The 25,627-nt window shown below is 50.7% G+C and overlaps 1 protein-coding gene across 1 annotated transcript in view; it reads left to right on the forward strand.

Annotated features, from left to right (window-relative positions):
• LOC125756922 (uncharacterized) overlaps nucleotides 1-3,778 on the forward strand; it is a 217,236-nt gene extending 213,458 nt beyond the window's left edge. The window contains exon 4 of the mRNA XM_049411984.1: nucleotides 2,280-3,778. Coding sequence (XP_049267941.1) covers nucleotides 2,280-2,428 — 149 coding nt within the window. The 3' untranslated portion in view covers nucleotides 2,429-3,778. The remainder of the gene's footprint in view (nucleotides 1-2,279) is intronic.
• Nucleotides 3,779-25,627: the final 21,849 nt, after the last annotated feature.

Genomic DNA, 25,627 nt, shown 5'->3' on the forward strand with positions numbered 1-25,627 from the left:
CAGAAAATTGAACACTCAGCCTGTGCAGAGGCAGTCAGGCGATCAATGGGACATGGGAAATTGAGGGAGGCTTACGCATGCCTCGCCGCTATTGTGAATGTGATAAGCTTCTGGAATGCAACGCGCGCGCTCGTCATGGTATATTGACAAGAAAGTGGTATCTTTAAAAGATGGATGGCAACCATGTAAATTTACATTGCTGTTTAGTACACATAGCCCTATGAGGCACTACGAAAGCGGTTTTTCCGCTTTGTGGGAAGCAATCCAGCATGCTTTGAGATTCATGCAGCCGAAACCTTTCTCGTGTGATTGCAGACAAACGAACGAGAGCCATATGCACGCGCGTACCTCATTCAGTGTTGGAGCTAGATAACATTTCACACGAGTTTGTCTGCGGCGCAATTTCAATACGTAACCTGCTTCTCATTGCGCGAATTTTATAAGGTTGTCACACGGTGCATTTTTGACCGCCACCGAGCATGAAAATTTCTACGAATGATTCCGTTACGCAGCTTGCACAAAGAGGCCAATCGCGATCGAAAAATACAGTCCCGATCGGGCTCGATTGCGATAACAAAGGCACCGTGTGCCATCTGGCCGTATTTCTTGCGCACTTGAATGACCATGCTGCAAGGTGTAACTTACTGTGTTCTAAATGGCAATTTTATGTTTCAGTGAAAATACCAGCCTCCAGTATTTATAAAGCTTCATTGATAAGCAGTATGACACTTCGCGGCTGCTCTTGGGGAGGTGAATCAGTATTTGAAGCTGGCAACGTTTTCGCTGTAGCGGAAAACAACATGGAGATGAACAAGTGACACTGGCTATGTGCTCATTTTACAGAAAAAAATCTATAAGCAAGGAACCCCATGGGCGGAAGTCGAGAGTCTGACGGAAAGCCGTGTGGTCGGGAAAAGACACGAGGACAATTAAGATGGACACGGGAGGGGGGGGGGGTGTGCAGACTGTAGTGGAAGTTACGTCTACGAGACAGTTAACTTTCAGCAAAGACTGAAGCAGCACATTTATGACGTAAGAAAGGTTTCATCGAACGCTCTGGCTGAACAGGCAGAAGCAACTGGCCACAAAATAGACTGGGATAAGACAAAGATAATGGAAAGAGAAAAGAACTGGACTCCTCGGCTTTATCTTGAATCTCTGTGGATTCACGGCGCACACACTTAATCGTCATGACGGCAACTTTCCACACATGTCCTCACGTCACATTTTAAAACATACATAGCCGGACTGTTTGCGCATTCATTTTTCACTGTGAAGAAGGCTTCGTGCGGGAGCCGTGACGTTTTGCTTTTATGTGTATATTCGTGGGCGGCGTCCATTTTAACATGATAGGCTTGAAATAACAATAAAAAAGACAGGTGACAGCCGCATCATCCTCGTGAAAAGCAGGATAGCGGTAAAAGTGAAAGCTCACTCCTGGCCCCTTCACGTACGTAGTGCACTGGGGCACGGAGCAGAAAAGTACCGTGCTGCCGATAACTTTTCTGCACTTTTCTGGATTGTGTACTCTCTAGGGGTCCACACACAGGAAGTGAGAGCAAAACAACCCTGTTCAAAAGCGAAAACACCACGAAATCGCGGTTAAAAACAACGCATTCAACCGTCCGCTTCCCTTCGCCAGAGCGAGGTGAGGTCACGTGATCCAACCCTGCACGTCACAGTGATTGCAGCGCCCGCGTCTCCAGTGGTGGGCCTCGCGCCCAATAGCGGCTTGTTTCGGCTCATTTGTAGTACACAGTTCTCACTGAATGGGTGATCTCACAGAGACTTGCTAAACAGTTCACAGACTAGGCTCGTCAGCGTCGCTGACATGAAAGCCTCACACACAGCACCAAGTCGTGGTCACTGGTTGCATTGATCTCACTGTTGGCATAACGTGATGTGGAGTGCCTATCTCAGTGACACAGTCTGCGGAATGTTTCGCCTGTCATTGGTGTTGGTGTCTTAATGGCCCAGTATGACTGATCAATTTGCCCGCATTACTGTGTTGGTCACTTACCTACCTTAGTCGTCCTAATACCAACACGTGAAATGAATTATTACTCAAATAATCTTCAATACAACTGCATTAATTAGGCATAAGCACATTGTGATTGTCACACAACAACCTCTTAAGCAGTCCACCTGATGCGGAAGAACTGTGCTGCCTGCAAATAGACTATTTCTTGTACATTGGTTTATGCCCGCTAGAAGAAACAAAACAATACATACTGCAGGTTGCTTATTGTGCTTGAGTGATTGGTGGTCATCTCTTCTAGGGACCTCTCCAGTTGTCCCCTATGCCAGCGACTTCTATCAGACCAGTGCAGCGATTGTCGAGGACATGCCACCGAGTTACGAGGAGGCAGTGAAAGATGCACAGATCTTGCCACCACCGTCATACATGGAGCACAAGCCCGAAGAATAGGATTCACTGAAAAGCCTTCCTGCTTGGCAAATCTTGTGATGTGCTCTCGAGAAGCGTCTCTGCACGAAAGCCAGTGTACATTGTGAGGCATGATTCTTCTTTGGACGACTTGAAGGGTCTCGTAGTGCCACACATCATCTATACAATTTAAGGAAAAAAAATGTTCATTGTCCCCATCTTAAGTACTTGTGCAAATGTCAAAGGTTTTGCCGTTTTGTTATGTTCCGATGTGCCCTGAAACAGCGTTTTCGAAGAATATATTTTCCCCAACATGTTTCAAGCATTCTCCTCTTGCTCCCTCCCTGAATGAACACTATTGTCCCCTCAAGTGTAAGCAAAATAGAATTCCACAGAATGTACAGTAAGACTGAACAGCACAAGCACTAATCCTCAGTTATACAATTACTGGGAACGAAATGTTGAAACTTAAGCTTGTTGGTGTAGCTTTGCAGTTACGAGCAGGACGAAAAGGAACACCTGATCTCAGTGCGGGGGTGTGTTCTTCCTTGTTGCCCTCGTCGAGATTACTGGGAAATCTTTGCTTTCTCAAAAAAATATTTTTGTCTTGTATTGATGTAACAATTATAGACACTCAAGCTGCAAGGACACTGTCATTGCTGCCGTTATGCTGGCCGACTGAAGGGCTCATGTGCGGAGGGTTCAAGGGCCTCTAGCTATGCTACAAAATACGTCAACACGGGATGTCGATGGGCGTCGCTGGAGCCGACGTTTCGCCAAGCGGACATGTCTTCTTCAAAGCTGCAACTGCAGTTGAAGCCTCGAAGACACCGTGTTGATGAATTTTAGATGCAAAGCATCTTATAGCGGAGTTCAAACCGGTGGTGGTGGTGGTGGTGTGCAGCGTGACCACCCTTAAAGGAGCACTGACACAAAATTTCGAAGGCGAGATAATGAGTGAAATAGATGTATGTGGAGCCGTACACAACGTCTACGAAATATCAAGGGCTAATATAGCCTAGAGCATATTTAAAATCAATTTTAAAGTGCATGCCGCGCGACTGAGCGAGATGCGAGCGCTTCGCGACGCCGACATCAACGCGGCGGATGTGTACACAAACCTACGTCACGAGTTTGTGTTGGCTGGTGGCTGGTTGTGCCCTTGCGCTTGTGCCGTGCTACCTGCGATTTCTTCCTCCGTGCCTGCGGCTTTGCGTGTGCTAGTTGTGTTCTCTTCCGCTGTTCGCTCGTCGTGCCCGTTGGCAGATGTTATGGCCCGCTCACGCTAGCGGCAAGCCTGCCGCAACGGCGCGGTGCCGCAGAACGTCGGCCGTCGCCGCACGCGCGAGAGATGTCCAGCTTGCACGGCAAGCTTCGCCGGCGAGGCATTCGCGCCTCCGAAAAACATGGCAGCACTGCCAAAAGCGGTTGTCGTCCACTTCGAATCTATCAAGTGGCCGCCGTGCGCTCTGTAACGTGTACGTTCCGAACTGATGCTTCCATTTGCTTTAGATTCATGTCCTTAAGCTTCGACAGCAATGTATTCGTCCCGATTCGGCGCCGTTTTTGAGAGCCATAGTCAAATAATCGATGCTGTAAGCTTAGCGAGTCGAGATGGGCGCTTCAGAATGTTCGGAGGACATAGACTACGCGTTTGTTAGTTGTTTCTAATCCTCCATAGCTGGCGCCATTTGACCTGGTTCGGCGCCCACCGCACCCACGCTCGCGCGCCGCCTACGTCACAATTTTGCGTGTTCACGTGGCCAGCTGTGTTTTCCCGGCCCCCGGAGGATGCTGCCTAGCTCGGTGCTCTTTGAAACCGAAACTGCGACTGGGCGCTCTAAAAACGTCTCTAAATAAATAACCGTCGCGCACTCGCGCAAACGAGGTTTGTAGCCGTGGTAAGTATAAGCTATCTATTGCAACAAAAAAAAACAAGGTGCAAAATTTTTGTGTCAGTGCTCCTTTAAGCGCACGCGCAAGCCCTCTCCACACACATCATCTCCACTCCACCCTCCCCCTCTACACTCCTCTGAAACGCGGGCTCGACGTGCCGAAATTCTCTCCTGCGCAACGCCGCGATGAGAGCGAGCGCATGCGCGTCCCCTCCCGCACTCTCTCCTCTCCTACGCTGCCCCCCTCTTGCTCGCCTGTCGACCGCGTTCCCCGCTCGCCCTGTGAGAATTAACGGCCAGGCTAGATAGAAGACACGACGCGCGTTGCGTTCCTCTTCGCGTTCCATGACGCGAGGTCGGTAGCATGCCCAACGAACGCCAACAAAACGCGATCGTGCAAGTGCACCGGCTTCGCATCGCCTCATGGTCCCCTTTAGCGGGAGATGGTGTAATTTTTCATCTCTTTAAGCTTCCCCTGAACTTGTCTTTTTTTTAGATTTCCAAAGTCTTGCAACACATTTTGATAAAGATCTTGGTAACATATTTGAGGTAACTAATGCTCCTGTGTGGAAGCATGTTGACACATGGAATTTTTTGGAATTTCGTGTGTGTTCGCACACAGCCCGAAAAAAATAAACCTACTGATCTCAATTTTTCATTTCAAGTGAGAGTAAAGGGTCCAAATTTTTAGTGGCACAGGAGACTGGGCTTTGTTGCGGTTGGCTTTGCTTGGGCATGGGTAAAAGCAACGCCAAACAGGGAGTGCGCCGAGCCATCGCACCTGCCGTTTTTGTGAGGAATGTGTCCTCCTTGGGACGTTTGAGCGTCTGGGAGACACGTCGGGGGAAGCCTCGCGGCCACCTGGAGGACAGCAAGGCCGTCTACCTCTGCTACGGGTGGAAGCAAGCCGAACGTTCTTGTACTCGTATTAAACTTGTGCTTGTTTTGCATCATGCCCTGCTGAACCCTCACCGATTGTCAATCCGGTTTGAGCCCTAAGTTGGAGCTTCTGAGGTTCAACCCTTGGCTGCGTTTCGATATGAATGTACGAGCCTCGTCTACGAAATCGCAACTGAATGCAGCGCTTGTGTTGGTCTGCATCGGATTGCCGGCTTCAAGGTGGTGAAGGTTGACTTTTCTCTGCTGTGTTTTGCCAAGTTGATGTGTAAGGACGTATTCGAGCGATCGTTTTCGCCAACTTTAGGCTGCGGATAGTTGTGCACAGTAAAGAGATCATCACTGAAAACAGTCATGAGTTGGAGGTCATTGCAAAAACCTAAGTTGTATGAGCTTGAAAGGAGCTGCAGCTGGACCTTATTGATGCATTCCGAAAACGAGAGTTGATTGAGTGCATTGTTCTGGAGACTGAGGATGATGACATCACAGGATGCTGTGATATCTCGAGAGAAGGAGACTGCAAAGAGACAGGTAAAACAGGTTAAAACGTGAAGAACGAGAACGCGCACTTAGATTAAAGGGATTGAAGGAAAATGCCTTCGAGCAGCGAAGGAAACAGTGTAGGCGTATCGTTAAATATGACATTCAAGTGACATCATCCGCAAGGCGCGCTAGCGCGGCAGTCGCCATACCCACGGTCGTTATCGTAGGACTAAAACCAACGTGCTTTGCGGCGCTTCATATCTTTTCACAATACATCAAACTGTCATACGCCGGATCGCTGAACGACCACGGCTATAGGCTCCCCAAGCATCGCTTAGTGGCGCTGCTGCTCTTGACAGGCAGCGCCATCTCTGACATAAAAATACAAACTGGGTGCAAGCAACGCGCGTTTTCCCTTTTCTCCAATGCGCTGCCGCTCGCTTCCGTGCACGTGCAGAGCTCTCGCGGTGCACTTGCGGCGCCTCACAATGTACCGCTTGCAGTGCGGCTTTAAAAGGATCTTCAAGCTTGACTGGTACTTCCGAAAACCGAACCTGATGAAATGAGAAAGGCTCGTCAATCACGTTTACGGTGAAGAGCAGACGATCGACGACAACGACGGCCTACTCAAAGCGAAATGCATTTGCGAAGTCGCGATTACACCGTTAGGACGTATACCTCGAGGTAAGTCTCATTCTGTCATGTTAAAGATGCGTAATGGTCCACATGTACTCCGAAATGAAGCCGTGCACGCTATCGATGTTCTGCGGTGTGGACTACGAATCATATGATTGTTATTTTGATATGGCATGCTTGCAGTAGCAGCCGCGTACTTTCCTGAACAAACGTTTGCGGCGTGCGAAAAAAAAGAAATTATACGGCCATGGCACTCTCTCCTGAGAAGGTTCGAGTCAAGTGCTCCGTGCCGCTGGAGAATCAGCCGCCGATTAAGACGCGAGGCAGCTATAGTTGAGCTTTAACCACTGTGAAGCAAGATGAAGTACTGCTCGCCTCGTTTTTTCGGCTCTCACGTCATGCTTGCAGACTCTTTTTATTAGGATATCGACTTGACAGGTGTATAAAACCTGCTGCGCGAACGCGGCTAGAAAATCCTACAACGTCAGAAGCTGGTTACTTCAAGGTTGCAATTGCAAAGCATGTATTAAGTGCCAGTTATATTTAGCGGCTTAAATATCGCCCTAATGAAGTGACAAAAACAAAGCAAACCTGCAGAACGATGTCAAAGCATGCTGAATATGCACAGACGTCCGTTCCGGCGTGATAAAGCGGCCTTCCCGACGCGCGAATTGCAGGCGCCGAACTTCTGACAATGTGCCGAGTTCACTTGAATTCAACTGCGCAACGCTAACGGTACAACGCGAGTGTGAACGTTCAACAATGACGGGTAGGTCTCACAAACACGGGGAATCAAAACAAAGTTGTTTCACCTACAACCATAACTGGACTTTCACAATGCGCGAATGCAGCAAGTAATCATTACTGTAGTCGCTGCGTGCATGCGCCGAGTTGTGTACCGATTCACGTAGTCGAAACGAACAGACAGCCAAAATAGAAGGCGAGACAGCGTTGTCAGCTATCCACGCTTGCCGCCTTTATTTCTCGTGCGACATGCCCGAGAACCGATACACTTTCACACGTGAATCGCGTGCCTTGCTGTTGTCTGCACTGTTGTGGCAGGCCACGACACAGCAGTACTTCGGACCTAGCTTGCGCTTCCTCGGGGTCGCTTCTGCCAACGTGAAAATGCAGCTTCGCACAGCAAGCCTCTCGGTTCAGCGTGCCAAGCTGTCGGCACGGCGCCCCAGTTCCCCGCACAGACTGAGAAACGCGCGCGCGTGTTCCCGCTGCCGACACACAGGCTGAGTCGGCTGCGCTTGCACCCACTTGCGCCCGAGCTTCTCTCCAGAGCCGCAGCGTGGCGCTGTCGTCGCGCCGTAAACTTGAGCTTGGGGTCCCTAGGGCATCGAGTTTCCTAAAATGAACTAGAGGGAACTCTGGCGCTGCGATCGTTCAGCCACCATGGGAATGATGGGTAGTACACGGATTTGCCTAGTGTTTGTACTTGCGGGCTTTGAACGCACTTGTGGCTTTGTTTATTGCTGTGTTTTGGTTTTCTTTCAGATAAAAGAATGGATCGTTGTGAACTTCGTGACCAGATTTGAATTGGTGAGCCTAAAAAAGTTATGTGGTGAAGTGGAACCGTTGAACGTTTGCTGAACTTCATCTTGCGACAAAGCGGATGCAGGCGACGCCCAGCCAAACGGAGCCGAAAGTACGAAGTTTAGACAAATCCGTGTACTACCCATAATTCCCATGCTGGCTGAAGGGCCATGCGTTGCAGCTCCCATAGACACTAGCGCCAGAGTTCCCTCTAGTAAGTATTGTAGGAAACTCTATGCCCTATGGAACCCAAGCTCAAGTTTGCAGCGCGACGACAGCGCCGCGCCAGGCGCGCTGCGGCTCTGTCGGAAAGCTCTGAACCTTATGCGCGGCCGACTCAACCCCTTTCACGGTGGTAGCGCGCGTGTTCTGTCGGTGCGTGTAACTGGGGGGGCCGTCAGCTCGGCACGTTGAGCCGAGAGGCTTGCTGTGCGAAGCTGCGCATTTCCGCGATGGCAGAAGCGACCCCACGGAAGTGGGCGTGAGGTCGGTAGTATTCCTGTGTCGTGGGCTGCCACAACAGTGCAGACAACACCAAGGCACGCGATTTACGTGTGGAACTGTATTGTTTCCCGGTCGTGTTGCACGAGAAATAAAGGTAGCAAGCGTGGATAGCTGACAGCGCTGTCTCGCCTTCTATTTTGGTTGTCTGAGTTCATCGCTTTCGTTCGTTTCGACTACCTGAATAGGTAAGTAACGCGGCGCATGCACGCAGCGACTACAGTAATGATTACACGCTGTCTTCTCGCATTGTGAAAGTCCACTTATGGTTGTACGTGAAACAACTTTGTGTTTTGATTCCCTGTGTTCGTGAGACCTACCCGTCGTTGTTGAACGTTCACACTTGCGCTATACCGTTAGCGTTGCGCGGTTGGTTGAATTCAACTGAACTCGGCACATTGCCAGAAGTTCGGCGCCTGCAATTCACGCGTCGGGAAGGCTGCTTTATCACGCCGGAACGGACGTCCGTGCATTTTCAGCATGCTTTGACATCGTTCTGCAGATTTGCTTTGTTTTTGTCACTTTATTAGTGTGATATATATTTAAGCCGCTAAATACAACTGGCACTTGACACATGCCTTGCAATTTGCAACCTTGAAGTAACCTTGTGTCACCTTCTGACTTTGTGCGATTTTGTAGCCGCGTTCGCGCAGCAGGTTTTATACGCCTGTCAAGTCGATATAAAAAGAGACTGCAAGCATGACACGAGAGCCGAAAAAACGAGGCGAGCAGTTCATCTTGCTTCACAGTGGTTAAAGCTGAGCTAGCTGCCTCGCGTCTTAATCGACGGGTGATTCTCCAGCGGCACGGAGGACTTGACTCTAACCTTCTCAGGAAACAGGGCCATGGCCGTGTAATTTCTTTTTTTCGCACGCCGCAAACGTTTGTTCACGAAAGTACACGGCTGCTGCTGTTAAGCATGCCATATCAAACAATAATCATATGATTCGTAGTCCACACCGCAGAACATCCATAGCGTGTGCGGCTTCGTTTCTGAGTGCATTTGGACCATTATTCATCTTTAACATGACAGAATGAGACTTACCTCGAGGTATAAGTCCTACACGGTGTAATCGCGACTTAGGAAATGCATTTCGCTTTGAGTCGGGCGTCGTTGTCGTCGATCGTCTGCTCTTCACCGTTAACGTGATTGACGAGCCTTTCTCCTTTTATCAAGTTCGCTTTTCGGAAGTGCCTATCCAACTGTGAGATCTTTTTGAACCCGCACTGCAGGCGGTACATTGTGAGGCGCCGCGAGAGCTCTGCACGTGGTGGTGGTAGTTGTTTGGAGAGGAAAAGGCGCCTAATTTCTGCAGCCCGGTCGGGAGCACGGCGCAGCGCCTGAGCTCTGCACGTGCACAGAAGCGAGCGGCAACGCGGTGGAGAGAAGGGAAAACGCTCGCTGGTTACACCCCAGTTTCTGTTTTTCTGCCAGAGATGGCGCTGGCTGTTAAGAGCAGCAGCGCCGCTAAGCGCTGCTTGGGAAGCCTATGGGGAGAGTATTTCGGCAGCGCGTTGAAAAAGTCACGTGGTACACAGAGCTGCTCAGGCTGCTCCGCGTGCGGTGGTCGCGGTTGCCTAGGCAACGAAGACGCGGCCGTGGCGGCACTCCGACCGTCGTTGGGTTCTGCGGCAATGCCATGTTTCCTTTTGTTATTACAACGTATTCAGTGGGCATTGCGATGACGCAGTAACTGCATGAGCTGCACGTCACAGCGCACAAATGCAACATTCAAGGGTAAAATTGAGCACAGCTTCACTGACTTGCCGTCGCGAAGACTGATGAAACTGCGGAGCTGGTGCCTTTTCCTTGGCTTTGGGATGCCTTTTTTTTACTAACTACAGTTTTAGCTATCAATACAGCGATGATAATATGACGCCGCTAAACGGTCCCTGAGCTCCTGCTTTGGCCACTCGCAAGCCAGGATCGGATTCCCTTCGTTGCTGGGCGGCCGAACGTCTCCCCGATGAGCTTTGTCGTACAGTTTCCGCGACACGCCTCCCTCACTCGAAACTCGGGGTTGGCCCGTCCTCGTTGGGCCATGCTCTAGCAAATTTCCATCATATTTCCCGCCGCGGCGCTTCTTCTCCCGAAGACAGAACCTTGTTCGTACTCGCCATACTCGTCGCCGAACGTCGTAATGCTCTGCGCCGACAGTGCACTCTTTTGTACTGCTTTGTTCACGCTGAATTTATTCTTGCAGCAACAACGAAATGAAGCATGCGTTAGGGCCGCTGAACCAAGGTGTGCGGCGTAGAGGTAGGGGGCGCTCTTGTAAGCTCAGTGCGAGCACTCCGACCGCATTAGAACACCACAATTAAAGCACGATATGCAACGCGAACTGACGGTCGAATGTCAACAACAAGCATGCCCGCTAGCAGTAAACAAAAATAATGGAGATGTGCGTCTATCCTAGCCTCTCCTAACTCCATCGTACTGTATGTGTTAGTATTCAGGGAACACCGAGCCCAGCTTTTCACTCTGCCGAAATAACATAACACTACCGCAGAAGGGGAGCGCATACTATCGATACCGTGCCACCGTGTCGACCGCGTCTACGCGTCTCGCCGGTCTCGCTCGCCTGGCAACGGCCAGAGCCCGCCAGACCCCCGTCAACTCCGCGCGCGCAGGCAGAGGGCAGCACAGCCGCACAGCGAAGTGTACCTCGTGACTTTTTCAACGCGCTGCGGAAATACTCTCCCTTCCCAATGGCAATTGGATGTAAGTGAAACCCCTTGATCTGGGAGGGCAGCGACACTCTCCTCTGCGCGCCTGTTTCCTCCTCGGTTCTCCTGATGCGCTGCGCACAGCATCAGTTTTCGCCTCAGCTCCCGAGCATGCGCCGCATCGTTCAATGGAGGCGTGCGATTTCGGGGCAATTGCGCGCCCCCAGTGGCGTAGAAGATTTTGACAAGTGCTCAACATCAAGAACGTTGAAATGAACTTTTATGAAGGAGCTGCTTGCTTCAAAAAGCCGTGTGGATGGGGCATTGAAAAGCAGCTATCAGGAGAGTTCGATGGTGCACACATTTTTTCTGCCACATGATAACACGCTTCACTTTTGCACCTGATAAATTTTTGCTTGTGGCATATCCTTCTGTGTATGGATTTTTTTTGCCTGTGCGCGTATGTGCACCACAGGCATTTACAGCGTCGCATCTTGTAATGGCTTCGTGGCTAGGACATGGTCCGTCCATGTGCTATCTTCTCGACAGTAGCTTTGCGCTGTGGTCTCCAAACTACATAAAGGTGGTTTGAAAGCACTCCCTCCTAAAGTGAGGTTTTCCGGCCTCTGCCTTAGCATCGATATTAATAGCAAGCGATCGCGATCCTGTGAATACCCCTGTACTTTGCCTGTATCCGTGAGAAAACCAAATAATATATGTCTCCCAGCCATGCGTGCGTGACATCCGAATACAAAGCACACTGAAGAAGGGAAATAAAAAAAGAGAAGAGAAACGTAATGTAATCTATCTGCCGCTGCTCATCCGCAATACCACGGGCGTACTTGCTTCCCATTATTTTTTCAGGGCCTGCATTCATATCAAAGTTAGCTGCAACAGTAGCGCCTCTAGAAGCCGCTATTTCAGTTTTCAGTAAAACAGCCAAGGAACCCTGCAAGAATGTTGCGGGGCGGGAAAAGAAACGAAACGGAAAAATACGGGATGAGCGCTGAATTCCACTTATCTGGGAAAGCACACATCTTAGTAGTAAGGGAACTGGGAATCTGCGCAAGTGAAAACACAAGCACCGCGCGACTAGAAAAAAAAAGGTAACGAAGGTGAATCGTCATGCAACGCCGCAATTAAGAAATAATTCCTTAGTGGTCAAGGGAAGGCGCGATCAAGACGAGCCATTTCGGCCGCTGCCTTTTAGATAACGGCTTACTTGCGTCATCAGGATGTTTTTTTTTTTTTTGCGAAGTGCCTGTGTTCTCATTTGTTCTTGCTGAGGATCGTATTTGTGTCACTACTTTTGTGTGTGAAATCCAATAAAACAACAGTTGGAAGCCAGCGCCAGTTGTCTCACTCCTCTTCCTTCGTTCGTTTCTTTTGTCTCACCGTTAAATTTCTTGTGCAATGAGGTACCAACTCCACCAACATTCACGTTTTACGGATCCTAACAATCACAGCAAGGGCGATCGAGAAGCTGTATCATCGTGCATAATTTTTCGCAGCGGAAAGCAGATTCTATAGTTGTGCATTTCAGATTGAATAAAAGTTCACAACGTGCGAGGTGATGGAGTCTCAGCAGAATATGCAACATGTTGTGGACAACCCCATTTTTACTCAACGCACAAACAGCCGCAAAGAAAAGAACAAACTAAACGACAACGTTAATGAGCATGCCGGAAGAATATTTAAAATGCAGCATTCTTGGATGCTTTGATAAAAGCAATAAGAAAGGCGCCTTACCGTGCAAACGATACTGTTCTTTGTCAGAACTAACTTACTTTGGTCATTGTTGTGCAGCCACTGCTTCTTGCGCAAGCCGTTACGCTTACCTTGAGTGATCAAGAAAACTGCATAATCATTTGCGCGCTTGTTGCGGCAGTTATAGGCGCAACAGCACAGCATAGCGCGAGCACATTACGCAGAAAAAGCGCGCGCGACGTTCGCTACGTGCAGCCGGGGCGAAAAAGGGCGCGAACAAAAAATAAAAGCACAAGCGAAACACAAGATGCACGCGTTTCCAAGGGCAACCGGCAAAGGAGACGGATCGTCGTGCAGAAAAAGCGGCGGCGGCGGGAAGTGCAAGGAGTAGATGTAGTGGAACTTGGGCTACTTGGAATACTTGCATAATTAAAGCAGCGCTAAAACACGAAGACGTAGAAGACGTCCTGTGCACTCAGTTCTTCGTGTTTTAGCGCTGCTTTAATCATGCGAGTAGCGGTACTTTATCAAAGTCAAGGGGCTTTAGATGTAGGTAAGGCCCCTTGATCTAGGTAAAGTGTCGGTATTCTTTGTTTTTGCCGCCGCGCGAGCGACCTCCTCTCTCCCTCCCTTTCGCGTCCTCCTGTGCTTTTTCCGCACGACGATGGGTCTCATTTGCGGTTGTCCTTAGAGACATGCGGATGTTGCGTTTCGCTGGTATTTTTCTTTTTCGTTCGCGCCATTTTTCGCCGTGACTTCGCGTAGCGAACGCTGCGCGCTTTGATTTCTGAGCTTTGTGCTGACGCTATGCTGTGCTGTTGCGCCTATAACTGCAACAACCATAGTGGAAATGGTTATGCAGTTTTCATGATACCCCAAGGTAAGCGCGATAACTTGCGCAAGTAGCACTGGCTGTACAACATCGGCCGAAAGAACTTTGTTCCGACAAAGAACAGCGTTCTTTGCGAGGTAAGGCGCCTTATTGCTCGTATCAAAGCATTGCCGAATGCTGCATTTTAAATATTCTTCCGGCCTGCTCATGAACGTTATTTTTCTCGGCTGTTTGTGCGTTGCGTAAAAAGGGCTTCTCCTCAATATGCTGAATATTCTGCTGAGACTGCATCACCTACCACGTCTGCAACTGTTATTCAGCGTGAAATGCAAACTATAGAATTGGCTTTCCACTGCGAACAATTATGCGCGATGAGACAGCTTCTCGATCGCGCTTGTCGTGATTGTTAGAATCCGTTGAACATGAATGTTTGGTGGAATGAATGAATGGGCAAATAGAGGTGACACTAGCTTCCAAACGAGGTTTCTTCATTTCGGGTGGGGGGGGGGGGGGCATTCACACAGAAGAATAGTGGCAAAAATGTGAACTGGCGCAAGAAAAAAAAGTCAGTTTCGCCGCAACGGCGAAACAATGAATGCGATAGCAATAAATTGGAATGTAATGCGAAGAACGGAAAACAGCTCGAAATTGCCAGCGCGTCGCTCGAGCCCAAAGGACGAGCGCGAACTATTATGCGTCACAGCTCGACACTTGAAGCGCACTGCTCAAACATAAAGCAGGGCGCACGAAACGAAAGAACAGGTACACACAGGACGAGCGCGAACTGTCAAAGTTGTTACTTATTTCTGTTTGAACAGCGCGCTCTTTCGCAAAGGCGGCCGCTGCAGCAAACCAAGTGATATTCGTATGCTCTGTGACTTCAGCGCGGACATCGCGGGGAAAGCACAAGACATACAACCTTCCGCCCCCCCGGCCGCCCCCTTCTTTCCTCGAGATAAGCGCACGAAGGCGACCACACCCTGTAGGGCGAAGAGCAATGGCGCTCGCAGGAGTGGGGCGACAATCTGTAAAGCGCGCCCCGCGCGCACTTCGCACCATCTCGTTGGTGACCAAGAAAGCATGCTGAAGTAAATGGTGTATATTGTAGCGAAGCGTTGGAAGCCTGTAATGGGTCGCCCTCTCGAGCGCTTACTATTGGGTCGTCCTCTTCCGCTGTTCTCGGACAGCACGCTCCTCGCGCTCAGAGCCCGCGCTCTGTTTTGACTGTCGCCGTTGTGCTTCGTCGACTAGTGCCGCCAATAAAGGCCTTTATAAATTGGTGGAGAGTGCTGCGCCGTCCAACCAACTTCGGTCTCCGTTCGATGCCCCTGGCGCTCCGATCCCGTACCCTGCCCTCTACCATGCCTCAAGACGCCGCACAGCAAACGCTTCCCCCTGTACCGACACCATGCCCCGCTGTCCCCCGCATCCGTGACCCTCCTGTCTTCACCGGCGCGGATGGCACTGACGTGGAGGACTGGCTCGCGATATACGAGCGCGTGAGCGTACCCAACAAATGGGACGAGGCCGCAAAACTGAGCAACCTGGTTTTCTACCTCGCGGGTGTGGCAAGCCTCTGGTGCAATAATCACGCAACCGATTTCCTCACGTGGTCTGATTTCAAGACCGCCGTCATCAACGTGTTTGGCCGCCCCGCCGTTCGTAAACTACAAGCCGAACAGCGTTTACGTGAACGCGCTCAGCATACCGGTGAGTCTTTTACGAGCTACATCGAAGACGTCCTCGACTTGGGCAGGAAGGCCGACGAAACCATGTCTTAGTCTGACAAGATCCGCAACGTTCTGAAAGGCATCGACGACGATGCCTTCACCATGCTGCTTGCCAAGAACCCTCGTACTGTGACAGAGGTGATCACGCTCTGCCAAAGCTACGAGGAGCTGCGCCGCCAGCGGTTGCTGACCCGTCAACCTCCATCACGCGACGCCGATCTCGCTGGCTTGTCGGCCATTTCTAGTCACTCGGCCTTGCTCGCCGAGATCAAGTCATTTGTGCTCGAGGAAATCGCCCGCCAGTTTTCTCTCCTGCCCTTCCCTCAGTCGCAGCATGTTGAACAGCCGTCGACCACACTGCTGCCTCCTTTACGCCGCGCTATTCAACAGGAAATCGCGGAGGTCATGCCGGAATACCATCAACCACCTCCGGCGCCTGCGCCGTTCAGTTACGCGCAAGTTGTAGCCAGGCCACCCCAAGCGATCCCTGTGTCTGCCCCACATACGTACGCCGAAGTCGTCGCCAGACCACAGGCCTTCCAGGCGAGCGTGCTGGCTGCGTACGCCGACGTCATTCCTAGGCCACGACTGCAGCCCACCATGCAGTCCTATCAGCCGCCGCCCCGTCCACCGCGTCTTGGGCCGTGTATGGGACCTACCCCGGCGAACCAATGGCGCACTTCCGACAACCGCCCCATCTGCTTTGCGTGCGGTTGCACCGGTCACGTCGCCCGCTATTGCAATCGCGTGCAGTCGCCTCCAGTCGCCTCAACCATCCCAAGCCAGTCAAGCCGTCCGTATTACGATTCACCGCCGCCTATGTCACCGCCGTCTCGCCCAGCCCCCTCTACCCGCCGTTCACCGTCACCACGACGCCGCTCACTGTCCCCGATGCGGCCACGTCTGGTCTCACGTGACCAGGAAAACTAGTCGTCGCAGTCCACGAGGCAAGGGCTGCGACGCTATCGAACTGCGAAAGCCCTCAACGAAGCCCATCGAACGTGATAGACGTGTTTGTGGACGGTGTTCGTGCATCTGCCCTTATCGACACTTGAGCCGGCGTATCCATTACGGACGCAAAGCTTAGCCGAATATTGCGAAAAGTGACGACGCCACTTTCCGGGCTCTCCCTCCGTACAGCCAGCGCCCAAAGTATTCACCCTACAGCGGTGTGCACAGCCCGCGTCATGATTAAGGACGCTATGTACGCCGTCGAATTGATCATAATTCCTGCATGCTCTCACGACGTCATCCTCGGCTGGGATTTTCTGTCCCGCCACGACGCCGTAATTCATTGCGCACCCGCCGAAATAGAGCCCTCACCATTCTCTTATTTGACGCCGGCAGACAGTCCATCGGCTGCGAGCAAGGTACTCGTCAAAGACGACATCAAAGTGCCTGCAAACCCGTCAACGGTGGTGTCAGTCTACTGCGCCAGTCTATCCGACACTGTTGCACTCCTCTCGCCATATGACCGCGTTTGCACGAGGAAAGGCTTGCTGGTGCCTTTCGCGACCGTTCAAGTCACTCAGGGCAGCACCTCTATTTTTGTAATCAACCCCTCCCCGTACAGTGTTACGTTGGTGCGAGGGGAATGTCTCGGCAGCGTGGAACCCCTCGAAGACGCACAAGTTATGGACTAACCCGATGGCTCGCACGGCCGCAGTTCCAGTACGCTCAGTGCTGTTTCGACGTCTGGTTCATCACCCGCTGACGTATTTGGTTCCTCCATAGCTGACAACCTTACGCAGGTCCAGCGTTCTCAGCTTCTGGACCTGTTGGAAGAATTTCGCCCTTCTTTCGATGTCGCTCAAAGTTCTCTCGGCCGCACGTCGGCCGTTACGCATGGCATCGACACTGGCGACCACCTGCCACTGCGGCAACGTCCATGTCGCGTATCTCCCACAGATCGCCGTGTAATCACCGAGCAAGTCGACGACATGCTTCGACGCGATGTCATTCGACCCTCTAACAGCCTCTGGGCGTCTCCTTTCGTTCTTGTTGCGAAGAAGGACGGTTCTGTGCGGTTCTATGTGGACTACAGGCGACTCAACAAGATCACTCGTAAGGACGTGTATCCACTGCCGCGAATAGACGACGCGATTGACAGCCTGCAAGGCGCCGAATTCTTTTCATCTCTCGATTTGCGCTCAGGGTGCTGGCAAGTACCTATGGCTGATGACGCTCAACCGAAGACCGCCTTTGTCACTCCCGACGGCCTGTACGAATTCAACGTCATGCCGTTTGGGCTGTGTAATGCGCCCGCCACCTTTGAGCGCATGATGGATACCGTTCTGCGCAACCTGAAATGGCACACGTGCTTGTGATACCTCGACGACGTCGTCGTGTTTGCTCCGGACTTCTCCACGCACCTTCAACGCCTGCGGCATGTTTTGACGCGGTTGAGCGACGCCGGTCTGCAACTGAATCTAAAGAAGTGCCGATTTGCAGCACGGTAGCTGACAGTCCTCGGCTACGTCGTGTCCAAGGACGGAATTCTCCCCGATCCAGCCAAGCTTCGGGCCGTGACCGAGATCCCCAAGCCTACGTCCGTCAAAGAACTGCGCAGTTTCGTAGGACTGTGTTCCTACTTTCGGCGCTTCATTCGAAATTTCGCGACTATCATATCGCCACTGACGACGCTCCTCGGAAGTAACGGGCCCCTCCATTCGTGGTCGTCAGAGTGCGACGACGCTTCCGGAAAGCTCCGTCGTTTGTTGACGTCGCCTCCCATACTACGCCACTACGACCCTACGGCCCCTACAGAGGTACACACAGATGCTAGCGGTGTTGGCCTTGGCGCTGTCCTTGCGCAGCGCAAACCTGAATATGTCGTGGCATATGCAAGTCGTACGCTTACTAAAGCCGAGACCAATTACTCCGTCACTGAAAAGGAATGCCTGGCGATCATCTGGGCCCTTACGAAATTCCGACCTTATTTGTATGGTCGCCCATTTGATGTCATCACCGACCATCATGCACTATGCTGGTTGTCGTCATTGAAGGATCCCTCAGGCCGCCTCCCCGCTGGGCACATCGCCTACAGGATTATGATATCCGCGTGCTGTGCCGCAACGGACGCCAGCATGCTGACGCCGACGTACTCTCGCGCTCCCCCTTGCCTGACGACAATACTACCAGCTCAGTGTCTCACAATGCCGTTTCTTCTATCGACATTCACGCCATCGCTACTGAACAGCGCAAGGATCACTGGATTGCCTCACTGATAGCCTTGCTGACTGATCCATCGGCGACACCATTCACTCGCGCGTTGCGTCGTCAAGCCCACCATTTCGCCGTTCGCGACGACCTCCTCCACCGACGCAATTACGGCGACGGCCGCCAGTGGCTACTCGTAATACCCCGCAGTCTGCGTTCGGAGATATGCGAGTCGTTCCACTCTGATCCGCAGTGTGCACACTCTGGGGTATCGAAAACCTACCACCGCATTCGCCAACGGCACTTTTGGCGAGGGATGTACCGCTACGCGCAGAAGTTCGTTCGCTCTTGCATCGATTGTCAGCGCCGCAAAACTTCAACGCACCTGTAGCCGGCAGGTCTGCAACCTCTACCTTGCCCTGACCGGCCGTTTGGGCGCGTTGGCGTCGATTTGTATGGACCACTTCCTCTAACGTCGGCTGGTAACCGCTGGGCCATCGTCGCTGTTGACCACCTTACGCGATACGCCGAAACTGCCGCCCTCCCAGCGGCTACAGCGCGCGATGTTGCCTCCTTCCTGCTGCACCGATTCATGCTGCGCCACGGTCCACCCCAGGAGCTGCTCAGCGATCGAGGTCGCGTCTTGTTGTCCGAAGTCGTCGGAGCCATTCTCAAACATTGCAACGTTGTTCACCGGAAAACTACTGCTTACCACCCGCAGACGAATGGCCTCACCGAACGCTTTAACCGCACGCTCGGCGACATGCTCTCGATGTACGTCGCCGCCGATCACACAAATTGGGATGCCATTCTGCCTTTCGTCACCTACGCCTATAATACCGCCCCTCAGAGCACTACTTGTTTCCCGCCCTTTTTCTTATTGTACGGCAGGCACCCGTCGCACACAATCGACACAATCCTTCCATACAAGCCGGATCCGTCTGAGTGTGCGCCTATTTCTGCCACAGCAAGACTTGCTGAGGAGTGTCGGGAGCTTGCCAAGACATTTACTACGCATGACCAAGAGCGGCAGAAGAGCATTCGCGGTGGCACCACCACTTCTGCTCCCACGTTCCTTCCTGGAGCGCTCGTATGGCTCTCGTTCCCTACCACTGCACCTGGATTCTCTTCGAAATTACTGCCGAAATACGACGGCCCCTACCGTGTCCCCGGGGTAATTGTATCGAAGCGTTGGAAGGCTGTAATGGGTCGCCCTCTAGAGCGCTTACTAGTGGGTCGTCCTCTTCCGCTCTTCTCGGACAGCATGCTCCTCGCGCTCAGAGCCCGCGCTCTGTCTTGACTGTCGCCGTTGTGCTGCGTCGACTAGTGCCGTCAATAAAGGCCTTTATAATTTAAATAGCTCGCCGTTAGCAGGCTGAAAGACATAGCCGTCTAACGCCGCGCGCTGCGAAGCGAGAGGTCGCCCGTTCGATTGCGCGCGTCGGACAGTTCTTCTGAATTAATTTCCTTTGTGGCTTTATATATATATATATATATATATATATATATATATATATATATATATATATATATATATATATATATATATATATATATACTTGCAGGAAGGAAGTCACGCTGGCCCCGGTGGAATAACGAACAAGAGAGAGTACGACGCACGTTGATTTTTTACGGGATATTTACTGACGTTTCGGCTGGTGGACCAGCCGAAACGTCAGAAAACATCCCGTAAAAAATCAACGTGCGTCGTACTCTCTCTTGTTCGTTATATATATATATATATATATATATATATATATATATATATATATATATAGATATATATATATATACGGTGCATGACGGCGGCGACGGCAAAAAGCAGCCGAGACTCCATATAACTGCTATCGCAACAAAATAAAGACACAAGCAAAAAACATCCTGATATTGAAAGTGAGCCGTTGTCTGTCTTGGTGGTGTCTGCATTAGCGCCCTTCCGCCGCTCTGCAATGAGAAACTTGATTATCTCTGCGCCGGTGTCACACTTTTGATCGCGATCATAGTCAATCCTTATCGGATTTCTTGATTGTGATCAGCGATCATCGCTGTTATACTGTCCAAACTAATCCAGATCGAGTTCGGGTCAAGCATCAGTGAAATCGCGATCTGGGAACCAGATATCGATGAGCAGATCGCGATGGTTTTGATCCCGATCGCGCCTCATCGCGATTAAAAGTGTCTGTGTTGCAGCACCTGATTCGTATCGATCCTAATCCGGATCGGCCCTGATCGCAATCAAAAGTGCCCGTGTGGCGCCGGTATTAATTACGGCGTTGTCTGATATATCACGACTCACCTTAGTATTTTTCCGCGTAGTGCTCGTGTTGTTCCTGTTTTGCTTGCGCAGATCCGCGTTTTTGACTCTAGTAAGATGGGTTCTTTCCCAAATAAACCCTAGGTGGAATTCAGCGCTTATACGTGTCGCCTCTATTCGTTTCTCTTTCCGCGCTCTAACATTCTTGCAGGATCCGTTGCCTGTTTTACTGTACATTGAAACAGCGGCTTGTAGACGCGCTATTCTTCCAGCTTACTTTGATGTAATCTTCAGCCACGTAAATGCTACGAATGCAGGCCCTGAAAGAAATAATGGAAAGCGCGCCCGTGGTATCTTGGGGGTGATCGCGCTTTTTTAACGTACAGGAACGGACTGAATACACCACAAACACAGAGCGCAGACTAACAACAGTTTTATTTCCAGACGTTTCCGCGACATACATACGCAAAGGAAAGCATCGCAAAAACCCGAGGCAAGATACAAAAACTCACTGGACATGCGCATGATAAGAGTTAGGTTGTTTTTATGAAATTAATTTCTTTTCAGGAAAGATTAATGGGTGGTGCGCTGGTACAACCTTCGGCCTGTGCCTGCGTCATCATATACGATTCCGTTATTACTCGTACCATTTTATCCTGAACCTGTGACAAAATTGTGGTTTTTTCCAAAAGCGGCGTACATTTTCACTGTCATACATGTGTTGCGAGATTGCCTCGATGGGTTATTAGCTGGCAGTTATTTAGATGCTCCCTTAATCTTGTGTTTAAACATCTTTCCGTCTGTCCGACGTATCTCTTACCGCATGCCTAATGAATATTGTACACGACTTCCTTACAGCAATCCACAAATTTTCTAACATGGTTCATCCCGTAATTCTTCCTCTGGCTTCTTTTCTTGCAGCCGTTTACCTTCGACACATTCCAATAAGTTTTTCCGGAGCCGAGAAAACCAGTTCCACATCCTGTGCATTTGCAATCTTTTTTAGCTTATGTGAAACCGTGTGGATATATGGCTGAACAATTGGTTTTGCTTTTTCGGTAGCGCCGATTCACTTTTACAATTTTTTTTGCCATTAATTATCTTTAACAGCTTGTTCGCCACTGACGCAATCACACAGTCAGGGAATTCACTGTTCTTCAGCCTTTTTACCTGTACGTTGCCGCTCTTCGCCATTTGGACATGATTTTTGAACACATTGTTTTAGACAATATAACACTACTCCTCTTTTAATTAGCTTTGAATGCGCGGAATCGTATCTCATGATTGCCTTTGTTCCTTTTGTTAAATACATCCAACGTGTATGGTGAAATTTCAAGTAAATCTGTATGTCTAAGGCCCGTATTCACAAACCAACCTTATCTTAACGCTATAAGGCGGCCTTTCGTAAGGAAGGGAAAAGTGTAAGGATAAGAAAAGGTCACATTACGGTCACAGAAACATCTGCTCCCCGGCAGCAACTACCGCGCGAGCACACAGCGGAAGGGCAAGGTTCTCCCTGCGCATATAATAGAAGAAGCGAGCGAGCTGGCCGACGAGTTTTCAATTCGCCCGTTGCGCTCCTCGCGCCATCTCGCTAGTAATGAAGAAACGCTTATAAGTGCCTGCCGTCTCTGAGTCCTGCCAGCGGTAAAGGGTGTGGATATAACGCTCGCCGTTAGCTTCCTGCAGGATCTGCGCTTTGTGGCGTACTGGTTAGCGACACGCGCTGCGGAGCGAGAGGTCGCTGGTTCGATTCCGCTCTTCGGAAGCATTTTTCTGAATTATTTTTATTTGGGACATATATATATATATATATATATATATATATATATATATATATATATATATATATATATATATATATACGGTGCATGACGGCGGCAACGGCGATGGCAAAAACCAGCCGAGACTGTCCATATAATTGCTGTTGCAATAAAAAAGCTGTATGCTCCTCAAAACAATAATAAACATGCAGGAGCGCATACCGGTGTAAGTTTCGATAAGAACGCGCCTCCTCTGGCCGCGTTGTTTGCTTCTTTTCTTTGTTGACGTTTTACCGTTGTCATAGGAACCGGCGGCACATGCGGAGACAGACGCGCCGGTCTATCAATCGCTGATTCCTACGAGGGCACCGACAGGCGCGCGGAGCGGTTTTTAACGCGATAACATGAGAGGGCTCGTTTCGCAGAAATTCCGATGTCGGCGTTGGTGACGGCGTCGCTTGTGAGCGAGAAATCTTCCGTGAGCGTAAAATCGAGAGAAATGCAAATAAAATAAACAATAAAAATATTCGGTGCCATTGAGGATCGAACCCGGCCGTTTGCGTGGCAAGCAGGTGTCCTACCGCAAAGCCACGATGTTACTTGCAACTGCTTCGGGAAAAAACACTACATAAATGCCATGTAGTGGAAGGAGTCTCCTTAACGCATGTTGTGCGGCTGGTGTTACGATGAAAATGAGCCCATTCGGCGATTTGTAGGCGCATTGGCGAGGACATCAAGTTACGTTGTTTTGCGCGACGCCAAGCGTCGAAAAAAGCCGGGATAGTGCACCCATAGCCGCTAAAAACACACACAAAATTGCAAACAGCTCTGAAAATGGACAACTATGTCCATCTAGCTGAAACCATATCAAGCAAACATTAGATAATGTGCTGCAATCTGTGAGGCATTGTGAGAAGCACGTCTCGACTCTAGCACAGGGAAGTGCTTCAGATCGAAAATCTGTACCATTACTATAGATACATAGCGCGCGCGCGTGTGTGTCTGTGTGCGCGTGCCTGTGTGTGTGTAACGACACAAATTAATAGAGAGTTTGAGAATTGGGGCCCCAAGAAGCTTGCGAGCCGCCAGGGCGCATGCGCAGAGCCTAAGCAACTCTTGGGTTCTTGCGCTCGCGTTGTCCCAAGACGCAAAAAAAGAAAACTAGCGTGGAGCCCCAAGGCGTCTTGGGTCACCAGCGAGAAGACACAGACGCAACGCGGGCCACGGCGCAGTATGGCCCGCGTCTCGCATGATTTTAATCTCGTCACGCGTGGCGCTCCGTGCGCTTGACCCAACGCAGCCTGCATTGGCCCAATTCTCAAACTCTGCTGATCATCGGAACGCAAGAGCAAGCTGCCCAACGCAGCTTGGGGACCCACCGTCTTGGGTCCCCAATTCTGAAACTCTCTAATAAGTATGCACTTAGCGGTTGAAGTGCGCACCAGGGGCCGGATTTCGCTATCGCGTTAAACTCTTAAAGGCGAAGCTTGAAGGGTCTCGCACTTTTTTCAGCGTCTGTCTTGTTGCTGAGTGCGACAGAAAGGTGAAAATTGAATTTCACTGAAGATCCAGCTCAACATCGACTTGAAAGCGTCGCATTGTGATAGCGACAAATTGTGATAGCACGCGGTCTTAGTGAAGAACAGTACGAGAAAGTGGGAGCAGCTCAAAGAAGCAAGAGCGACGTGTGGCTTCGTACCGAGCAGCGGCTACGTGAGTGCAAAAATGGGTAAAAAGATAGTTGATCCCTCCATCATACGAATCGGAATAACACGAAAGCGTGCCCTTACAGAAGTAACTTAATGTTTACTATACATTGATATGAGAGAGTTTGCACAATGTATATTGATGTCTGGCAGCTATAGCACCGTTTAACGTGGATGCACCCACTTTGATGATTGGTGGTACATCTCCATCCCGACGACTAACGTCCATGTTAAATGATTAAACAAACCCTTGTGGTAGCTGTAGTAGTTAACGCTGAAAGCGTAATCAGAGAACGAGGTGTGATTGCCAGAAGAGCGTCGCATATTGGACGCAGAGCTTGGTCGCCATCCCGCGGCATGTTAAAATGTGATTGAACACCCACGGCCCGACTAGAGGGAAACGCAAAGCGCTTCGTGCCGCCCCAGTAGCCCGGCCGTGATTTTTCTCGGGGTGAGCGCGTGAGCGGGGAACGCGGTGTTACAGCCAGGTGAGGCAGGCGCGCGTCGCAGAGCTATTTTTGGTTTGGATTAGCGTGATGCTATGAGCGAGGCGGACGCTTTTACGACGCTTGGGGTAAGGTCGCCATTTCGCGGTGTGTAAAGGCATTGACAAAATTGAACTTCTTTTGAAAACACGCCGAATGGGACGGACGTGTAACGCGGTGCAGGTGCTTATCGTGGAGGCCACAGTAATGACGAATTACTTTACCGCTCCTAGAGGGCAACACCACCCCGCCGACCGGGGAGTGGTAGATATAAAATGCGCGTTTGTAATGCCTCTAGGGTCTGTGACCGTGGCGCAGTGGATAGCGTGCCCGGCATCTGTTCTTGCGGACCGAGCGATCGTGGGTTCGATGCCCGTTGACGGAACTTTTTTCTTTGCCATCTGATCGTGTAGATTTTTTCGACGTCATTTCCGTGACGGAAGTACGTCAGTGAAGTCTTGGTGGACCCCGGCATAAAACACTTTCGTGTTAAACAATATCCCATCGTGCAGTGAGGCACGTCGGCTTCCGCGCCGTACCTTGACTGATTTTTTTCACACGTTTAATATTGCGGGGCAGTGTGGCTAGGGTATCTCCACCAAGTCACCATTCACAATTTGAAAAGTGCCTGCGCCGTAGAAACAGAGCGCCACCAGCAGCTGGAGGAGCGGTGGCACGGGAAAACCGACGTTGTGGGGGCTGGTTTCCAGTGGCCAGCTCAGGGACATGAAGTGCTCGCTTCGAGAATCTGCTCGGCAACACACCGTCGTTGAACTGTTCCATGAAATCTTGACGGATTTCCGAGCACTAGCAGCGTAAATTGCACATATGGACGCTTGTAGCGTATGTCACCTTTTCTTTAATGATTTTATAAAGCTTCTTGCGTAATCAGCCATAGCGCGCCGCATAAGTGGCGCCTTAAGGTACCTGCCGGGCTACATTATCGAACGCCACCTTTTCACGGCGATAAGGTTAAGGAAA

Source organism: Rhipicephalus sanguineus, chromosome 1 (genome assembly GCF_013339695.2).
Source record: "Rhipicephalus sanguineus isolate Rsan-2018 chromosome 1, BIME_Rsan_1.4, whole genome shotgun sequence".
Lineage (NCBI taxonomy): Eukaryota > Metazoa > Arthropoda > Arachnida > Ixodida > Ixodidae > Rhipicephalus > Rhipicephalus sanguineus.